At 38.7% G+C, this 19,617-nt stretch overlaps 1 protein-coding gene across 1 annotated transcript in view; it reads left to right on the forward strand.

Moving 5' to 3' along the window:
- Window positions 1-19,617, forward strand: part of HPS1 (Hermansky-Pudlak syndrome 1 protein) — a 455,504-nt gene that overhangs the window by 335,656 nt on the left and 100,231 nt on the right. The window contains exon 12 of the mRNA XM_090374645.1: window positions 3,085-3,200. Coding sequence (XP_090230771.1) covers window positions 3,085-3,200 — 116 coding nt within the window. The remainder of the gene's footprint in view (window positions 1-3,084; window positions 3,201-19,617) is intronic.

A 19,617-nucleotide genomic window follows, 5' to 3' on the forward strand; every position in this document is an offset into this window, starting at 1 on the left:
ATCATAGATTTCCATGTCACCCATTAATTTATATGTATCACATGCATTTTTCTTCTCTGGCATATGTCTCATTAGTTCATCTGACATCCATTTAGGCCTAAACTTTGAAAAATATTTCTTAGTTGGTATGTAAAGCCTAGTAGCTTCCAAGATTAATTCTTTGAATGCTTCCCATTTTGAATTTCCTGTTGGTAACATTATCAGTTTGTCCCACCGTATAGAATTTAAATACTGGCTCAGACCACAGTAGTCACCTTTACGAAAGCAAAAACCCTTCCCTTTACCCCTGATGGTAGTTACCTCTTTGAGTAAATCCCACTTGAGCACACTGTGATCACTGCCACCTAGTGGTTCCGTTATCTGCAGATTCTTAATGCATGAAGAATCACTACTGATAATCAGATCAAGAGTATTATTTCTTCTAGTTGCCTCCTGAACATGCTGATGTAGAAAACAATAATCCAATAAATCCACAACAGCCTGGCTAGTGTGTGAGGGACCAACCTACAAATTCCATTCAATATCTGGGAAATTAAAATTCTCCCGATACAAGACTCTCTGATTTATTGGCCCACTCTATTTCCCTGTACAGTTACTTATTATACTCGTCAGAGTCATTAGGCCTATAACACACTCCTACTCTCAATTTTGATCTCCCAATGCTTATGTCATACCGAACTGACTCAACACTGCACTGTCCAGTGATATCGACTGGCTTCACTTGCTTGGATTTTACGTGTTTCTTAACTAATAGCATAACCCCTCCTCCTTTCCTATCCTGTCTATCCTTCCTGTACAAATTGTACTCTCCAAATTCCAGTTCTGCATTCCTTATATCTGTGTGACATCACGTCTCTGATATCCAAACAGTATCTGCCTTTGATGTTTTGAGCAATACCTCAAATTCATCAAATTTATTTACCAAGCTCCTAGCATTGCTGTATACACAAGAATACATGCACCTGTTCCTATTCTTAGCTACACTAACACAACTCATTTTTTTATTGTACCGCAATGACTCCCGGCATTCTCTGAAATACCCTCCATCTTGTTTTCCAGGCTGATGCTCATTCCAATAAAAGTAGTGGAAGAATCACTTTCACCTCTGCCAATGGCTACTCTTAATCTATTAGTCTTTGTATCTCCCCACCAAGCTAGCAGTGTTCTGACTCATCCAACACTGCCTCGATAGCATCAGCAAATATTCTTGCACAATTTCTGTTTAAGTGTATCCCATCCCTGTAGAAGCAGTCTCTCAGCTGACTGGGCTAGCCAGGTCGGTAAAGTGCCTGGCAATACAAAGATCGCGGATTCAAATTCCGCCTCAGGCTTGGATCAGAGTAAAATGCAAAAACCTTGGGAAGTGCGTTATGGCCACAGAAGCCGATGCGCTAACAAAAAAAAAAAAAAAAAAAAAAAAGGAAAAAAAAAAAAAAAGGAAAAAAAAAAAAGCATTTTCTCCTGTTAACAAGTATAGACCAGGGTGAAAACAAATTCTACCCCTTGAACAGCCTTGCACAATCTTTCCAGGGCTAAATTGATTGACAAGTCTCTCATCATGTACTCTGTCCTATTGTGTCTGGGCAGAATTGCAGACATTTTCAAATTCAACCCTAATTCATGGCTTTTTTTCAACAGTGACCCATACTTGTTAAGTAATTTCCCTGGTCTCCTACTCTTAATATCGTTAGTGCCAACGTGTACAACAATATCACCCTTTGTGCCCTTAAAAGAGAAGTGCCTCCGTAGCCAGGTGGGAAGGAGCAGCAGTGCGTAGCACGCTTCTTGACTAGATCAGGGTTCGAGCCCATCACCACCAAATACGGAGGATGCGGAAAGGTCAGGGAATGACCACCACATATTCCTGGAGCAATATGGCCTTAGTTGCTAATGCTCCTAAAAACCAATAACAACAACAGCCCTTAAAAGATGATATCTGCTCTACAATGTCATCAACCTTTGCCCTTGGCAGACATAACCTGGTCCTGTTCCACCTATCCATTTTTACATACCATGTTCCCCATTTCCCTGACAATAGAGTCACCAACAACTACTAGTTCCTGTGGGATCAGCACATTCTGCCTTGGGAGTTGCCTCTGTGTTTCATGATGATCAAGTGCAAGCTCTGGCATTGATGTGGGCACCTGAGACCTTGATGGGCCCCTCAACCCCTCAATTTAGATCCTTCGAGGGCATCCACCCTGTCCTTCAACCTCTCATATACACCCATAACAACGCTGAGTTGTCATTAGTTCGTTTGACAATCATTTAGGCCTAAACCTTGAACAATATTTCTTTGTAGGTATGAAACTTTTAGTAGCTGCCAGAAATAATTCGCCGACCGGCTAACCGGGTGGGTAAAGTGCCTGCCTGGCAACCCAAAGATCGCAGGTTCAAATCCCGCCTCGGGCTTGGATCAGAGTAAATGCAAAAACTGTGGAAAATGCATTATGGCCACAGAAGCCGATGCGGCAACAACTAACAAAAAAAAAAAAAAAAAAAAACACGATTAATTCCTTGAATTCTTCCCACTTAGCATTTGCTGTTGGTAACATCATCAGTTGATCCCACTGTACAGAATTTAAAAACTGTCTGAGACCATTGTAGTCACCTTTACAGAAGTAAAAACCCTTTCCTTTACCCCTGATGGTAATTATATCTTTAAGTAAATCCCACATCAGTACATTGTGATCACTGACACCTAGTGGTTCCTTTATTTGCAAATTCTTAATACAAGAATGATCACTGCTAATAATCAGATCAAGAGTATTACCCTCTCTGGTTGCCTCTCGAACATGCTGCTGCAGAAAATAATCATCCAATAAATCTACAAAAGTCTTACTAGTGTGTGAGTGACCAAGCCACAAGTTCTAGTCAATATCTGGGAAGTTAAAATCCCCCATTGTAAGGCATTCTAACGTTGAAACTCATCTCGACCTGTTGTAAATCAGTGGATATATATTTATTATGAAATGCCTACAGATATCATTTAATAATACAGATATGCTCTTAATATTTTTGTTATCTTAACTGGCAGAATTTTTATAAAAGAAAATAAATAGTTGACCGTTTTTTATTCTGTAGTTACTTCCTGAACATTCCAAATTCATGAGGAATTTGTTGGCCACATGGGAACATCTAAGATTGGGTGGATTTTTTCAGTTTCTTCAAAACAGGGAAGAAAGGCAAATGTCATCCAGGTAAAACATCTGTAGATAATTATAATATAATCGATTTTCTGATGCAAAAATAAAGCCACCAGACAAAATATTAGTCACCTCTGCAAATTTTCATTTAGTAATGTGTCCTCTACCAGTAAGCAGTTGAAATTACTTCATGAATTTTCATTGGTAGGAATTCAGCTAGAACAAGTAGCTCTCGAGTACAGGACCTAGATGTTGACTTCAATAAGTTCTGTCGTGATAGACAATATAGAAAAGGAATACTCAGTGGGGTAGCCAAGGCTACTATTATAATTTGATTCTTCAGCAATGTATATTTTTAACCCAAAGAACTATGTACATATTTATGCACTTCAATGTCTGTCCTTATTGTATGTATTGTGAAGCAAATGATTGTACACTCACTTAATGTTCTAAATATGTAGTATACTAAAGGCATTTCTCCATTTTCTTGTACTTGTTTTTTTTTTTGTGCTTATTTATCATTTCTATTATTTATTTATGTATTTTGGTTCCTGAGGCAATAATGTCTCTGTAGTACAATGTTAACCCCTGTCCACTGTGCCATGATGGGCTGTTGCAACTAATATTACAATTTGTATGTAAATTATCATTCCAAGTGTTGCAATAAAGATTCTTCTTCTTCTGATATCAGTATTAAGCCATTTTGAAAAAAAAAAAATTAACCCATAATTCATTCAGGTTTTTGTGGATGCTGTTGTTCTGTTTTCACTTTATGTTCAATATAGTTCCTTAATTCTCTGTAGGATTAAAGTTGGGTGACTTGTCTGGCCAATTTAAATGTCCTACCATTCTATTGTGTAATTTTAAAACAGTAAAGTCCCCATTAACCACAAGCTGTCATCTTGGAATACAGGAGTGTTGAAATTGTGTGATCTTCAGATGTTAAGCAAAAGCACAACCTCATAATTCACAATATTTTTATAGCCAGCCTGATTTCATTTGGTTGGTATTTAAAATAAGGCACCCAGTTAACATCCTCAAAGCTTTGCTGACCGCCACCATCAGCTTTTCCAATACCTTGCACACAGTCTTGATGAAATGCCTCATTTTTTCTCCTGGGAATTCAGTGCCTGCCATTATTTGGATATATCAGACCATTTCACACTTTTTATAATTGTAAACAGTCCAGTTTTTATAGCTTTTAATCCGTGTTAGCATAGCATTTTTAAGCACAGCTGTTAACATTGGTCTTTACAGGTGACTCCTGTCCCAGATATTCATGTTATGCTGTTCTCTTTTTGTAGTGTTATATCAGAAATTATCTGATGCAGTCCTTAATCAGTATTTGCTGCAGTTCTTTTGTTGTTTGAAATCATTTATCATTTGCTAAACATGGATATTAGTCCCCAATCACTATCACTTAGTGCAGACTTTCCATTGCATTCTGCTGATGATTTATAGTTGTCTTTGACTTACAACATCCTTTAAACTTTTATTACTGTTCTTTCTGAAATGCAAGCAAATTCAGCTACTGCTTTTACAAATTTCATCTTAGAATTGCAAAATGCTCTGTGTTTGTGCCACTCATTAACCCCTTCATGGATTATCCCGAGATATCTCGTTTTTAGTTTTAAAGGTTATTTGGAACTACACAAAATATCTTGGGTTGCAATAATATCCAAAGCAAACAATAATACCTCCAAATTTAGGACTGAAACATATTTTCTCCATCATTTATCTGGCTACTTTTGCATTAGCCAGGTAAATCCTGAGATTTCTCAGGAGTTTCTTATGTCTGGCTCTCGTTTTACTTATATTGTACAGCAATGTCAGAACAGTAGTGCGCATTCCTGTGCTGCCAGTAAGCAAAATATAATTTACTGTAAATGCAGAATACTGAACCCACGTAATTAATTCACAAAAACAATATCGAAAAATATTTTGGCACCCTCTAGAACTCCCACTCATAAGCGACGCTTACCTCGCCTATCCACTTGTGGTGGCCGTGTATCAGAATGTAGTTAGTTCACGATTACTGCTTGTGCATTTCACTTAATTTTTTAAATTTATTTATATAATGAGTAATGAAGACTTTTTCCTGTGCCTTTCTTTTAGCTCAAGCGCTAATTTATTAAAAAAATCTGTATAATTTGCACACTTTTTGGAGTACATGAGATAACTTGGGCCCAAACAGGGTTAATTTTTTTTTTTTTTTTATGTAAACCCCAAACACGAGAGGTATTAGAACCTATAGTACTTGGTACCGTGCTTGGGTTGGAGGTTGAGAAGACGAAAGAAGATATTTGTTGACATTGGACTTGAACTTCTGTAGATTGTAATTTTCAGGAAATACATAAGAAGGAAGGTTGTTCCAGAAAACAGCAGTTGAATGAATAAATGAGGAAGATAAAAAGTTGGTTCTGTGGGTTTGAAGTTGGACAGTAAATAGATGTTGGCTGGTGGCGGCACGTGTTCGGACTGTCTTGAAAGAGAGAGCAGGAATTATAGAAGCCAATTCAGAAGAACAGTGCCTATTGAAGTATCTGTAGAAGAGGCATGCAGCAGAAACAGTACGTCTATGAGAAAGAGAGTGGAGAGACTGTTAGAGATGAATCATTAATTAACCTAACTGCCCTCTTCTGAATGGAATCAAGAAGCCTGAGAGAGGTTTTGGGGGCACCACCCCAGATGTGGGAACAATATTCCATGGCAGGGCGGATTTGCAATTTATACAGAGTGAGCAGCTGTTTCGAAGAAAAGTAACGCCGAGAGCAAAAGAGAAAACCAAGTTTTTTGATGCAGAGGAAGCAATATTTGTAATGTGCTTGTGCCAAGAGAGATTAGAAGTCAGGGTAATCCCAAAAGAGATATATCATTTTGCCTAGAAATCGGAATGTCACTAAAGATAAGCATAGGAGTAGAAGAATCCTTTTTGAGAGATATAAGACAAGACTAAGTTTTAGAAGAGTTGAAATCAACTAAGTTGTCTTTGCCCCACTGGAGAATTACCAGAAGATCGGCATTTAAGGAATTGGCAGCAGATTTTCGAGAAGTTGAAGCTGATTGAGCAGGGCAAGGTTTCTTAAAATGGAAAGTGGAATGTAATGTGCTATCATCGACAAAACTATGGATAGGATTTCCAGTCAATGGAAGAAGGTCATTAATATACAAGAGGAAAAGAGTGGGGGAAAGAACTGAACCTTGGGGGACACCGGCATTAGTGGAGAAGTTAGAAGACAGAGAGCCATCTACCATCACCCTCAGTGAGCGATCAGAGAGAAAACTGGATAACCAATTACTAAAAACAGTTGGCAAACCATAAGATGGAAGCTTGTTTAGAAGACCTTTATGCCAAACATGATCAAAAGCCTTTGAGATGTCAAGAGCACTACTTGTATTTCACCGAACCTTTCCATTGAATTAGTCCACAAATGGGTAACATAAGCCAGATTATCACCAGTGGATCAACACTGACGGAATCCATACTCATTAACCCCTTCGGCGATTGTTGATCAGATGGAAGTTTTCTAGGTAGTTTAAGAGTTGGCGGTTAATTGATTTCTCCATTACTTTAGAAAGAGTAGAAGTAATTGCAATGGGGCGATAATTGGATGGGAGGGATTTATCACCCATTTTTAGGAACTGGCTGGATATGAGCAAATTTCCAAGCAGAAGGAAAAACACCTTTGGAATAAGAAAGTGAAAAAAGGCGGCAAAGAATAGTTCAGGAGCACAGGTTTTGAGAACAAGTGGAGAAATACCATGAGGACCTGGAGCTTTCTTAGTATCACGATTCATTAAAATCCTTCTGATATCCTTTTGATGGAAGACCACAGGAGGCATTGAATGGATCATGTTGGGAATGGTGGGAGGTGTTTTACCAAGATCATTAATACATGAGCTGGAAGAAAAATGGGATGCTAGCAGGTCAGTTTTATCCTTGGCTGAAGTGACAACAGAAATCTGGTTTGGACAGAGGTGGGAGCAGAGATGGACAAAAGTTGCGGCCAGTAGCTTTGGCAAGAGATCATAATGTTCGGCTACCATTAGCGCAAGAAGCCAGTTTTCTACTCTTAGCCTGTTCAAACTCTAGTTTGGACTGATTAATAACTGCTTTACAATTGTTGCGAGCTTTGGTGTAGGCAGAAAATGAACCTGAAGAATTAGAAACAAGCCAATTACGATATGCAGCATTCTTCTCTTGAACAGCCTTAGCACATTTATTGGAAAACCAAGGTTTAGATAAAGGACGAGATTTTAAAATATAGTGTGGGATAAAGGATTCCATTCCTGCAAGAATAATTTCACTGACACGATCTGAGCAAACGTTGACATCAGAAGTTTTGAAACAGTAATCCGACCAAGGAAAAGAAGTCTCGCAGGTCATCCCATTTTGCATTCTTGTTATGCGAAACAACACGAGGTTGGGAATAGCCATGAGATAAAGGTTCCATTGGAAAAGAGACAATCACCAAGTTGTGATCTGAAGTGCCTAAAGGACCTCTCACTTCAACCGTGTACTTAGAAGGGTTGTTTGTGAGAAAAAGATCAAGTGTATTGGCTGTATGATTAGGATTGTCCAGTATTCTTGTAGGTAAATGAACAATCTGTGCTAGGTCATTAGTAATTGCAAAAGCCTCAGCATCTCGACCTGCTGGGTTGGTGTGACTAGAAAACGGAAGCCAGCTGGAGTTGTGAACATTAAAATCACCAAGGAAAATTACTTCACTGTTAGGAAAGTTGGACTGGAGAAAGTGAAGTTGCGAAGAGAGGAAGTCAAAGATCTCCAAGTGATTAGTGGAGTTGGGAGAACGGTAGAGAGAACAGATGAATTTGACACAATGAGGTAGAGAGATTTTAAGTCAGAGAAGATCAAAGAGAGGAGATTCCAAATTGCCAAGTCTCTGACAGGGAATATCAGAACGGACATATGCACAAGTACCACCTTTGAGGCGAAAGGAATCATACAGCGAATAATTTGGGCATCTGAGATGAGCAGTAGTTGAATCAAGCAATAACTGAGATTCTGTCAGAAAAAGTACATGGGGTTTGGAAGACTGCAAGAGGAAATGGGCATCGTTGGGATTAGAATTGAGACCACATATATTTGTGAAATGAATTAGGAAGTGCTTGGGAGGTTTAGATCTTTTCACAGATAAGCTTGCTTTATTATTTTGACAATTCATGGTGTATTCAATAGTAAGAAAAAGTGGGTGGGACATGCTGTATGAAGTAATGAAATTTTTGGATATGGCGTACACGTGGCCTTGACATAATGTGGCCTCGACAATGCTCCCCACATACACACTACTCGGACTCCCTCCAGTCACTATCTGTGGCAGAGTAGAGGTAGCAAGATTATACACTAGCTGATCCGGAAGCCTCCTAGAGAGTTACCAGTAGGTTCGGTCCGGTGTACTAACTAGCGGCCGGCCTGCGAACTCCGTTTTAGAGCTGTTCCTTCGAAATGTAAGGAATATTGGATCTCGCCACGACCTTCATCATAACCTCAAAAGTCATCAATCATACTGCATGATGGAAGAGATAGGGAAGGGTTGACCGGAACTTAGCTCTAGAGACTAAACATGGGTTCCACCACTTCAAGGCTCCAATAAGCAAAGTGGTGGTATTTCACTGGTTGATGAGAGTCATCTACCACCTAGTAGTGTCTGGTAACATAGAGGGGCGGCGTTCCTCCATGTGGTGTGGGCGCCACACCTCGATCCCTGCTTACATTGGTTCACACCTGGGTAGTCACCCACCATGTACTTATTCATGGAGGTTATACCCAGGATTACTAATAGTCCCACCATTGTGAAGGTGCAAGCAGATGATTTGGCTGTCACAGACCGTCCAGACTTTGCCGAAATTGGGTTCACTTGACTTGAGTGTCACCCGAATATCAGTTCCATCAGCGTTTTAGACTCCCAGGTAGTGAGTACAGCTTGTCTGGCATATCTGAGAGAATTTCTGTGACAACCTCAATTACTCCCATGTATGCATACGAAATAATTAATAAAAAACACAAAAAATATACAATGAGTATTTGCATGATGCATACTTTTAATATATAAAATAAAAAAAGTTGATCCGTTACGGCACATTTTCCAGAAAAACATGTGCTGGGAAGGGGTTAATGTCTTTTCTGTGTCCTGTCTTTCTTAGTGGAAATTCTTGATTCGTGTCAGTATACCTGTCAGTAGAAAATATGCACTAACCTTGTGGCCTAATTTTGGTGCTATAAGCAAAAAGCACAGAAGATACATGTGTTCAATCTGTTATGCTGTAAATATCACGGTTGACTAATCTTTTGTCTGGCATTTGTATTTGTGAAGATTATTAGAAACATTTTCCAACATGTATTTAATAGTTTTGTTTTATTTTATTCCACTATTACTTTTTATATGCTATTTTATCTGCTGTCCAGCTTGTTTATGGCCAGCTTCTTCTAAACAATTATAGTGCCAGTTATTCTGTGCCAACTTGAGCTAGAAACAATTTACATGAACAATTTATTTACCTAGGATACAAGAATCTTTGTGTTTGTAAATCTGTGAAATTTTATTTTCGACATAAACACAACATGGAAAAAACCAAATTAAGTTATGTTGAAACAGAACCCATTATATTGATTTTGATAGCCTAGGTGCCAGACAATAGTGACCGAACTAGAATAATCTAGAATAATATAGGAATTGAAAGGCAAACTTTCAGACACAGGTAACGATATACCAAGAATGAAATATAGAATATTACTCAGTGTGAATTAAGAATAATTATTTTGAATTCGTGCAGAGCAATGTACCTTTCATACTTAGTACAATATGAGACACTGTATTCAGAATCTGGAAGGTCCATTTTTTCCATAAAATCCTTTTTTTCCCTTTGTTTTTTTTTAAATTCATTATGTGACACTGCTCTAGCATTATTTCAGTGCTCTAAGAAAACTACGCATAGAACTATCAGAATGCGGTAGAGTTACAATCATTTTTTCATGAAATTTTAATATCTGCCATGCTCATTCGGTAAAGAGTTCCTTTTTATTTACTGAAGAAGTAACTGCATTTAATAAACCTATAAATTTTTGTAAGTTCACTTTATTACTTTTATTATTGAAGTTTTGTAAAATTCAGTAATAAAATTACCAAATTTTATCTGCTGTCCAGCTTGTTTTCCCACTTAACTGTGGCCTTTCCTCAGTCACTTCTAGTAGCATGCTTGCTGGAGATTATGGTGATGCTTACTGCCGCTATAAATGGTTCATTTCCCACACATGTTATGGCAATTTTTACCCTTAGCATAAGAGGAAGCTTCCAACTTCTGTTCCTAGGCAACAGGGGAAAGCAGCACTCTTGAACTTATTATTAGCAGTGACTCCTCATGCATTAAGAATCTCCAGATAAAGAACCCATTAGTTGTAAGTGATCATAATATATTGATGAGGATCTGCTTAAAGATAGAAATACAATCAGGTGTGAAGGGAAGGGATTTTGCTTTTGTAGAGGTGACTACAGGTGATCTGAGATATTTCTTAAATTCTTTTATGTGGAACTTATGATTTACAAACTGCAAATTCTAAATGGGAAGCATTCAGGGAAGAATCATAGAAGTTCCTTATAAATGAAGCATTCTTGGAATAAGAATCATAGAAGCTACTAAGCATTTCATTCCAACAAAGAGATGTTCAAGGTTTAGCCTGTACATTCAGACTATCGAAGGCTGCTTTTATATCAACATATATTATTGGAAATCTAAATGGATGTCAAATGAACTGATGACGGTAGTGCAGAGAAGAAAAATGCATGGGACGACCATAAATTATGAGGGAGACACAGATACCTACAATAAGTACAAACTATTCTGTAATCAAGTTATTAAAGGGGTTAGGCAAGCTAAGGGATATTAGGAGAAATATTTGGCTAAGAAAAGTAGCAAGGAATTCTTTGCTTAACACCAGAACGCAAATCACATTGGCCCACTAGATCAGAATATTTTGCATCAAACTTTCCAGGAAGAAATTAGCCAGGCAACTAGAGCTGATGGGGATCTATCCAATTACAGCTAGGCCTCGAATAACGCGAGTTCGATTAACGCGATACTCAGTTAATGAATAAATAAATTCTTTATTGCTAATAAGTACAGGACATGTACTAGAGACAATAATACTCAACACGGCGACATGGCCAGGCGTTTTACATTATAAATGAAATTATAAATGAAATTAATTGGCAAAAAGGAAAAAAAAATACCGTTACATGGAAATTATGAGTTACAAACATGTAAATTATAATAATGAAAAATGAGGACTAAACGTCATATGGAGGAAATTATCCTAGTTCCACAGATGGAATCCACTCGAGGAGCATGTGACGGTATTTGTAGTCGGTAGCTAATTTCTGAAGGTTGACTCCAAGACAGAGCAGTGCCTGAATTTTGGGGAGTGCCTGGGCAGGTAGGAATCGACTACACAGTTTCAACCGGTTGTATTTGAGGATTAGTGTGGGCTCTGACCTCAAGGATGGCGTAGGATTGTGCCACTGACAGAAATCCCAGATGTTTGGGGCGTTTATTACTCCTGTGTACATTTTTACTGAAGTCATTAAACACCTGCTGTCAATTAACTTCGGGATCCTGGGTACATTTAGCTGCTCAGCCATGTCAGTTGTTCTCAATTGACGGGGTCGGCGATGCTTATTTGTGGCCCATTTCAGGGTCCAGTATTCACACGAGAACACCGGTTTTTGAAGTGAAGGCGACGCAGATGCCCAAATTTCAGCAGCATATAAAATAGCCGGATAAACAGTGGCTTGAAGATATCTAGTAGTGGTTGCGGCATCGTTGGAATGAAGTAAGTGTTGTTTCGCTTTCCAGCGTAGGGTGTTAAAACGCTTCCGGAGGTATTCTGTGTGATCATTAAATTTCAGCTTCGGATCAAGATATACCCCGAGATCTTTATGGCAGGTAACCACTGGAATTAGAGTACCTAAAACTGAAGGTTGAATTATTGTTGGTTGCTGTTTCAATGAGTAAGTCATTATTGCAGATTTTGATGGGTTAAGGTTTAATCCAAACATCTTCAAGTAAGTTGAAAGAGTGGTCAAGTTCTCTGTGATGGAAGACGTAATTTCCATTGGGTTTGCAGACGGTTTGGATTAAGGTAAGAAATTTTATATCGTCGGCATATATTAGAGCATCATCACGATGACTCATGAAAGGAATCAGAATTGCTGAGAAGAGAAGGCCAGACAGGACACCACCTTGAGGGACTCCTGCATTAATTTTTCTTGTAAAGTGGATTTTCTTCAAAGTGAGGTGGACACTTCTATTCTTCAATAAGGCGGTGAGGAAAGCTAGTAGGTCTCCATTAATCCTGAAGAAGAATTGCAGGAGTCTGAGAAGGGCTGTGACGTCAAGGCTGTCAAAAGCAGCTTCAATGTCAGCTATTTGAAAAAATAATGCTATTTGAAAAAATTATACTACTTTTCACTTTACACGATGGAAATTTCCAGTTAACACGATCTTTTTTTTATGCAATAGTTGGAAAAGATTTGAATCGCGCATTAAGCTTACCGCGAGTCGTACAGTCAATAAACAAACGTTTGCCTGCTGCCCGCCTCGGTGTGTTCCATCAACCATCGGAAGAAGACGTGTTTGTCTCCTGCTAATAAAGTCAATACAGACTTGCATTTAAAAATTCAAATTTTTAAATGAGCCAGATGAAAATGTTACCGTGAAGGAGATAACAGTAAAAGAATTAGATGAAATCTTTCGTATCACATAGAACCTCAAACAAAAGGTTTGATGTTCTCTGCAATATTTATTTCGCCAGGGCCCAGAGAAGATTGTTCTCGGCTATCGGAAATTGATTGATGAAAAGAGAAAGTCAACACTGTTCAAATATTTCCGCAACAGGAATTTCTTCATTGTGTATTTTATGTCAGAGGTTCCCAAAGTTTCTTGGTTCACGGCGCCTTTAATGTCTCAGTAATTTTTTCAAGGCGCACCAAGACCAAAAGAAATACCTAACAGTTTCGTTTAGTAGTTAGGTCCAAACAACTTAATAAGAAATGCTGAAACTGTGAACTACCTCGAGCTAGTAGTTCGCACAGTGTCCGACAGATGTCGAGTATCGCTGTGTTTCCCTCAAAAATTTAAAATATTCTGCGGCGCACAGTTTAAGAACCGCTGTTTTATGCAATAAACATTTAATTCCATAATTATTTTCATTATTTTTTACATTATATACACTTAAAAAGTTATTTAAAAGGTATTTTTAAAATTCTTTATGGACATTCCAGAAGGTCAAGGACCAATTATAATTTTTCCTATTGGTTATGATATTCGATTAACGCGTTTCTGTTTTGCGCGATGCGCTCGTGGGACGAATTAATCGCGTTAATCGATGCCCGCCTGTATATTAAAAGAAGCAGCAAAAGAGGTTAGGAGGCCTTTGGTCATAATAATGAGAGCATCCTTGTATTCAGGGGAGTTTCCTAAAAATGTATCTTTTGGTCATTGCTATGTCCATGCACCCAATGAACATAAAGATGATAATGGTAAACAAGCTCCTCAACTCATTTTTATGTTTGGAGATGTGCAGATGTCTTTCCTGTTGAGAAAGTGGGGGGGGGACAAAGGACAAAGTTAGTAATTATAGACCTGTAACTTGTTCTCTGTTCCACAAAAAATATTGGATTCTGGATCACCTTGGCAGAAATGGATTTATACTGTAGTCATCACATGGATGACTGCAGTATAATTCTTATTGCATGCCATAAATGGATGCATAAAATAATTCTATCGCATTAGCATTAGTAGAGGCATTTGATGCAAGAAAGCAAGCTTATGCAGCATCAGCCAAAAAAAAAAAAAAAAAACCACTCCCACTTCACCCCTCTGTTCGTTCAAAATACCTGTCCAGCTGAGCCTTAAACTTATTTAGGCTATCAACTTCCACGACAAGGGATGGAAGTCTGTTCCACCAATCAACCACTCGCTGGCTAAAGGCAAATTTCCGCATGTCTATCCTACATCTGTCTTTCCTCAATTTGAATTTATGCCCTCTCAGGTGATTATTCTGAGTGAGAGGAAGAATCCCATCAGCATTGAGCATGCTGAAACCATTCAATGCTATATACACCTCTATCAGATCACCTCGCTGGTGCCTAGTCTCCAGACACTGTAATTTGCAAATCTTAAGCCTTTCTTCGTGAGGGCACCCCTTTGTTCCATTCACTAATCTTGTTGCCCTTCTCTGTACTCGTTCCAGCAGCTCTACATCCTTCTTGAAATGAGGCCTCCAGGCCTGTATACAGTACTCTAGGTGTGGCCTGACCATTGCCTTATACAAGGGAATAATCACCTCCTTATCCCTGCTAGAAAAATTCCTATATATCATTGACAATACATCATGAGCTACTTTTGCAGCCCATCTGCACTGCTCAGAGAACTTCATATCCGCCTGCACAACCACCCCCAGGTCCCTTTCATTCTCTACCACTGTCAGTATAATACCACAGAGTTGATACGTTGCTCTGGGGTTGCTGTTTCCCATGTGTAGTACTTTACATTTGTCAATGTTAAACTTCATTTGCCACCTCTCAGCCCATCTGCTCAACCTTTAAAGATCCTGTTGCAGCAGCATAGTGTCAGTAGTGTCCTTGACAACCCTGCCTACCTTTGTATCGTCTGCAAACTTCGATATTAAGCTTGATATACCATCATCAATATCATTTATGAATACAGAAAACAATAATGGACCCAACACTGAGCCCTGAGGGACTCCACTAATAACATTAGTCCACGACGAGCAGTGTCCATTGATTACCACTCTCTGTCTTCTCCCCCTCAGCCACCCCTTTACCCACAGCAGCAATTTGCCTCCAATGTTACACTGCTCCAATTTGTGCAGCAGTCTTCCATGTGCAACAGTATCAAAAGCCTTTCTAAGATCCAAGTATATAATATCAAAGTTATTCCCTGCATCCAGTTCCTTTGTGACTGCATCATAGTATCCAATCAAATTGGTCAGGCAAGACTTCCCCTTAACAAAACCATGCTGTGTCCGAGCTATAACTGAAGTCTTGTCTAAATGATCCTGCAGTGCTTCTTTAACTAGTGCCTCCATTAATTTTCCTGGAACAGAAGTTAAACTCACAGGTCTATAATTGCTTGTGTCAGCTTTTGATCCTCCTTTGTGAATTAGGGTCACATTTACACATCTCCAGTCTATGGGTACCTCCTCTGAGTCCAAGGAAGCTCTCATAATTATGGCTAAGGGTTTGCTTACTTCCTTTGCTGCCTCCTTTAATATAACTGAATAGATCCCATCCACCCCAGGTGCCTTTCTTGTGTTTATCTTCAACAATTTCTCCTCCACTTTACTCTCAGTTATTACAAGATTCTCTAGCTTACTGCTAGAGTTGAATACACCTCTGGCTTTCCCCTCGCTAAATAACTCCTCATGTGTGAAAGTCGATGCAAAATATTCATTTAGTTTGTTAGCTACCTGAGCAGGATCATCAACAGTTGACCCATCGATATCAAGTGGACCAATCTGATTCATCCCCTTCCTTCTAGAGTTTACATAAGTAAAGAACTCTTTGCTGTTTTTCTTTGCATCCCTTGCCAAAGATTTCTAGTAATCTGCCTTTGCCTGCCTAACCTCCTTTGTAACTTGGTTACAGATCAACTTGTATCTATCATAGGCTTCTATGTCATGTGTTAATTTGTATGTATCCCATGCATGTTCCTTCTCTGCTATATGCCTCATCAGTTCATCTGACATCCATTTAGGCCTAAACCTTGAACAATATTTCTTAGTTGGTATATAAAGTCTAGTAGCTTCCAAGATAAGTTCTTTGAATGCTTCCCATTTTGCATTTACTGTTGGTAACATCATCAGTTGGTCCCACTGTATAGAATTTAAATACTGTCTCAGTCCATCGTAGTCGCCTTTACGGAAGCAATAACCCTTCCCTTTACCCCTAATGGTAGTTACCTCTTTGAGTAAATCCCACTTCAGCACACTGTGATCACTGCAACCTAGTGGTTCATTTATCTGCAGATTCTTAATGCATGAAGAATCACTGCTGATAATCAAATCAAGAGTATTCCTCCCTCTAGTTGCCTCCCGAACATGCTGATGTAGAAAACAATCATCCAATAAATCCACGAAAGCCTTGCTAGTGTGTGAGTGACCAGCCCACAAATTCCAGTCAATATCTGGGAAATTAAAATCTCCCATTATAAGACTCTCTGATTTACTGGCCCACTCTATTTCCCTGTACAGTTTCTTATTATACTCATCAGAGTCATTAGGCCTATAGCACACTCCTACTCTCAATTTTGATCTCCCAATGCTTATGTCACACCAAACTGACTCGACACTGCACTGTCCAGCGATGTCCACTGGCTACATAAGTAAACTACACTTCCTTGGATTTTATGTATTTCTTAACTAATAGCATAACCCCTCCCCCCTTCCTCTCCTGTCTATCCTTTCTGTAGACGTTGTACTCCCCAAATTGCAGTTCTGCATTCCTTATATCTGTGTGACACCAAGTCTCTGATATCCCAACAATATCTGCCTTTGATGTTTTGAGCAATACCTCAAATTCATCAAATTTATTTACTAAACTCCTAGCATTGGTGTACACGCAAGTATACATGCACCTATTTCTATTCTTAGCTACCCTAACACAACCCATGTGTTTTCTTGTACCGCAATGACTCCCAGCAGTCTCTGAAATATCCTGAATCTTGTTTTTCAGGCTTCTGCTCATTCCAATAGAAGCAGTGCAAGAATCTCTTTCACCTCTGCCAGTGGCTACTGTTAATCTATTTGTCTTTGTATCCCCCCAAGCTAGCAGTTTTCCGACCCACCTAACACTGCCTCGATAGCATCAGCAAATATTCTTGCACCCTTTCTATTTAAGTGTATCCCATCCCTGTAGAAGCAATCCCTCCTGTTAACAAGTACAGTCCAGGCTGAAAAAAATTCTACCCCTTGAGCCTTGCACAATCTTTCCAGGGCTGAATTGATCGACAAGGCTCTCATCATATACTCCCTCCTATCGTGTCTGGGCAGAATTGCAGACACTTTCAAATTCAACCCTATTTCACGGTTTTTTTCAACAGTGACCTGTACTTGTTAAGCAATTCTGCCGGTCTCCTACTCTTGATATCGTTAGTGCCCACGTGTACAACTATATCACCTTTTGTGCCCTTAAAAGATGATATCTGCTCTACAACGTCATCAACCTTTGCCCCTGGCAGACATACCCTAGTCCTGTTCCACCTATCCTTTTTACAAAGCATGTTCCCCGTTTCCCTGACAATAGAGTCACCAACAACTACTAGTTCCTTTGGGACCAGCGCATTCTGCCTTGGGGGTTGCCGCTGTGTTTCACGATGACCAAGTGCAAGCTCTGGCGTTGATGTGGGCAGCTGAGAGCCTGATGGGCCCCTCAATTTAGTTCCTTCGAGGGCATCCACCCTGTCCTTCAAGCTCTCATATAGGCCCATAAGAACGCTGAGTTGTTGCCTGATTTCGATACACTCCTTGCATCGTGCACACACAAAGACATCCCCCATGGCAATATCATGTCCCGTACCTGAATGCTCCACAAACATCATGCAAGCTGTGCATTTTAGAAGGCTGTGACTCAGAAGGCAACTGTCCCCCTCAATTCTCCTCTGAGACACAGCACTTCCATTAGCTTGAGCCTTTTGTTTTGCTGCTCTGGTCTGAGTCATGATTACTTTTAATTTAAATAAAATTTCAATTTCAGTTTATAACCCTAACTTATCTCCCAACACAGCTATAACGGGATATATATTTTTGGCGTCAAGTATTAATCAATCAGTCAAGTATTAATTATCTCCGAGTTCCCTTTTTATAACTTCTGTATCAGTTATGTATTAATTAATTATGTTACGTTTGTAATCTAAGTCGGTATATGTATTTAGTTAAAAGTGCAATTTAAATGCCAGCGAAGTTGAACAAGTTTAATAGATTTTACCGACCGCTGAAAATATTATAACGTATACTATACTAATGCTATCTAGGTTCGATATATAACGATCGTATGACAAAGACAAAGGCGGAAGTTACGAACGGTAATCTATGGACACTTAAGTATTAATTAACTTTCAAATCTCGCTGTCCCAATTCAGAATAAACCAACGATCCTTACTAGGTCTATAAGCTACTTACAAAAAATAATTTGATGTAAAAGATATTCAATAAGCGGCTAAATTTGGCTAAAAAAACTTCTCGTTCAGCGGAGTTGTAACTTGTAACACGTGGATTTGATACCCTTACCGATACTTTTATGCAATTACAAGGCCGAGTAAAAAATAAATACACCTGACTAATCAGAAATATCACAAAATAATACTATACTACTAAATTTAAATCAAAAGTTTTAGAAAAACAATAATTTCAAATCAATAAATAAGAAAAATCCACTTAGCGGCTTTGAACACGTCTGGCCCGTACTAGCCTCGTCAGCAGACTCCGTCAGACTTCGTCAGCAGACTCCGTCAGATGACTCCGTCAGCTGAGTATGTCTGCTGACTCCCTCGTCAGCAGACATACTCAGATTTAAGCAATGCTTTTGATACTCTTCCATATGAAAGACTGCTGTGCATCACAGAATAGTGTAGCATTCAGGACAGAACTGTGGATTAGCATTAGTTGATGCTAATCCACAGTTCTATCTTCATTATCTGTCTTCTACCACTCAACCACAGGATGGTTGAGTGGTAGAAGACAGATAGTGGTTATAAATGGGCACCAATTTTCTTGGACTAATGCTAATAATGGTGTCCCTCAGGGATCAGTGTTGGGCCTCTTACTGTTTTTATTATTTATTAATGATATTCATGAAGGCATATCAAATTTATTGTCTAAGTTTTTAGAATGATACCAAGGAGGCAGGGTGGTTAATAACAAGACTCAAGGTGTAGTCTACAATAATATCTGGGGAAATTAGGGACATCGCCTGACAATGTTTTGAAGTTTAACATTGATAGAGTAATCACAGAATAATATAATAGTTGGGTGGTAGAGAATGAAAGTGATATAGCAGTAATTGTACAGTTTTACATGTAATTTTCTGAGTAGTGCAGAAAGACTGCAATGACAGCCCAAGGTCTTTTTTTTTTATTTATTTTTTAATTTTTATTTATTTTTTAATTTTTATTAATAACAAGATGCACAACAGGTAATCATTAACAGTGTATCTGATTGCAGAATAATGAACAAAGTTGATAACAATAATAAGGAATCCAACAATAAGATAAACATTGATATAGATTCAAACATTAAAAGCTTTAAGTTAAGTTACAGGTAAAACAAACAAATAATAAATTAATTAATTGGAGAATAGACAATAGTAAAACAACAAATAATAATAAACTACAATAATTAGATGAGAGCTAGTCACTTTGCAGTTCAAGAGAAGAG

This window comes from Mastigoproctus giganteus, chromosome 5, assembly GCF_048544385.1.
Source record: "Mastigoproctus giganteus isolate SK-2022 chromosome 5, ASM4854438v1, whole genome shotgun sequence".
NCBI lineage: Eukaryota > Metazoa > Arthropoda > Arachnida > Uropygi > Thelyphonidae > Mastigoproctus > Mastigoproctus giganteus.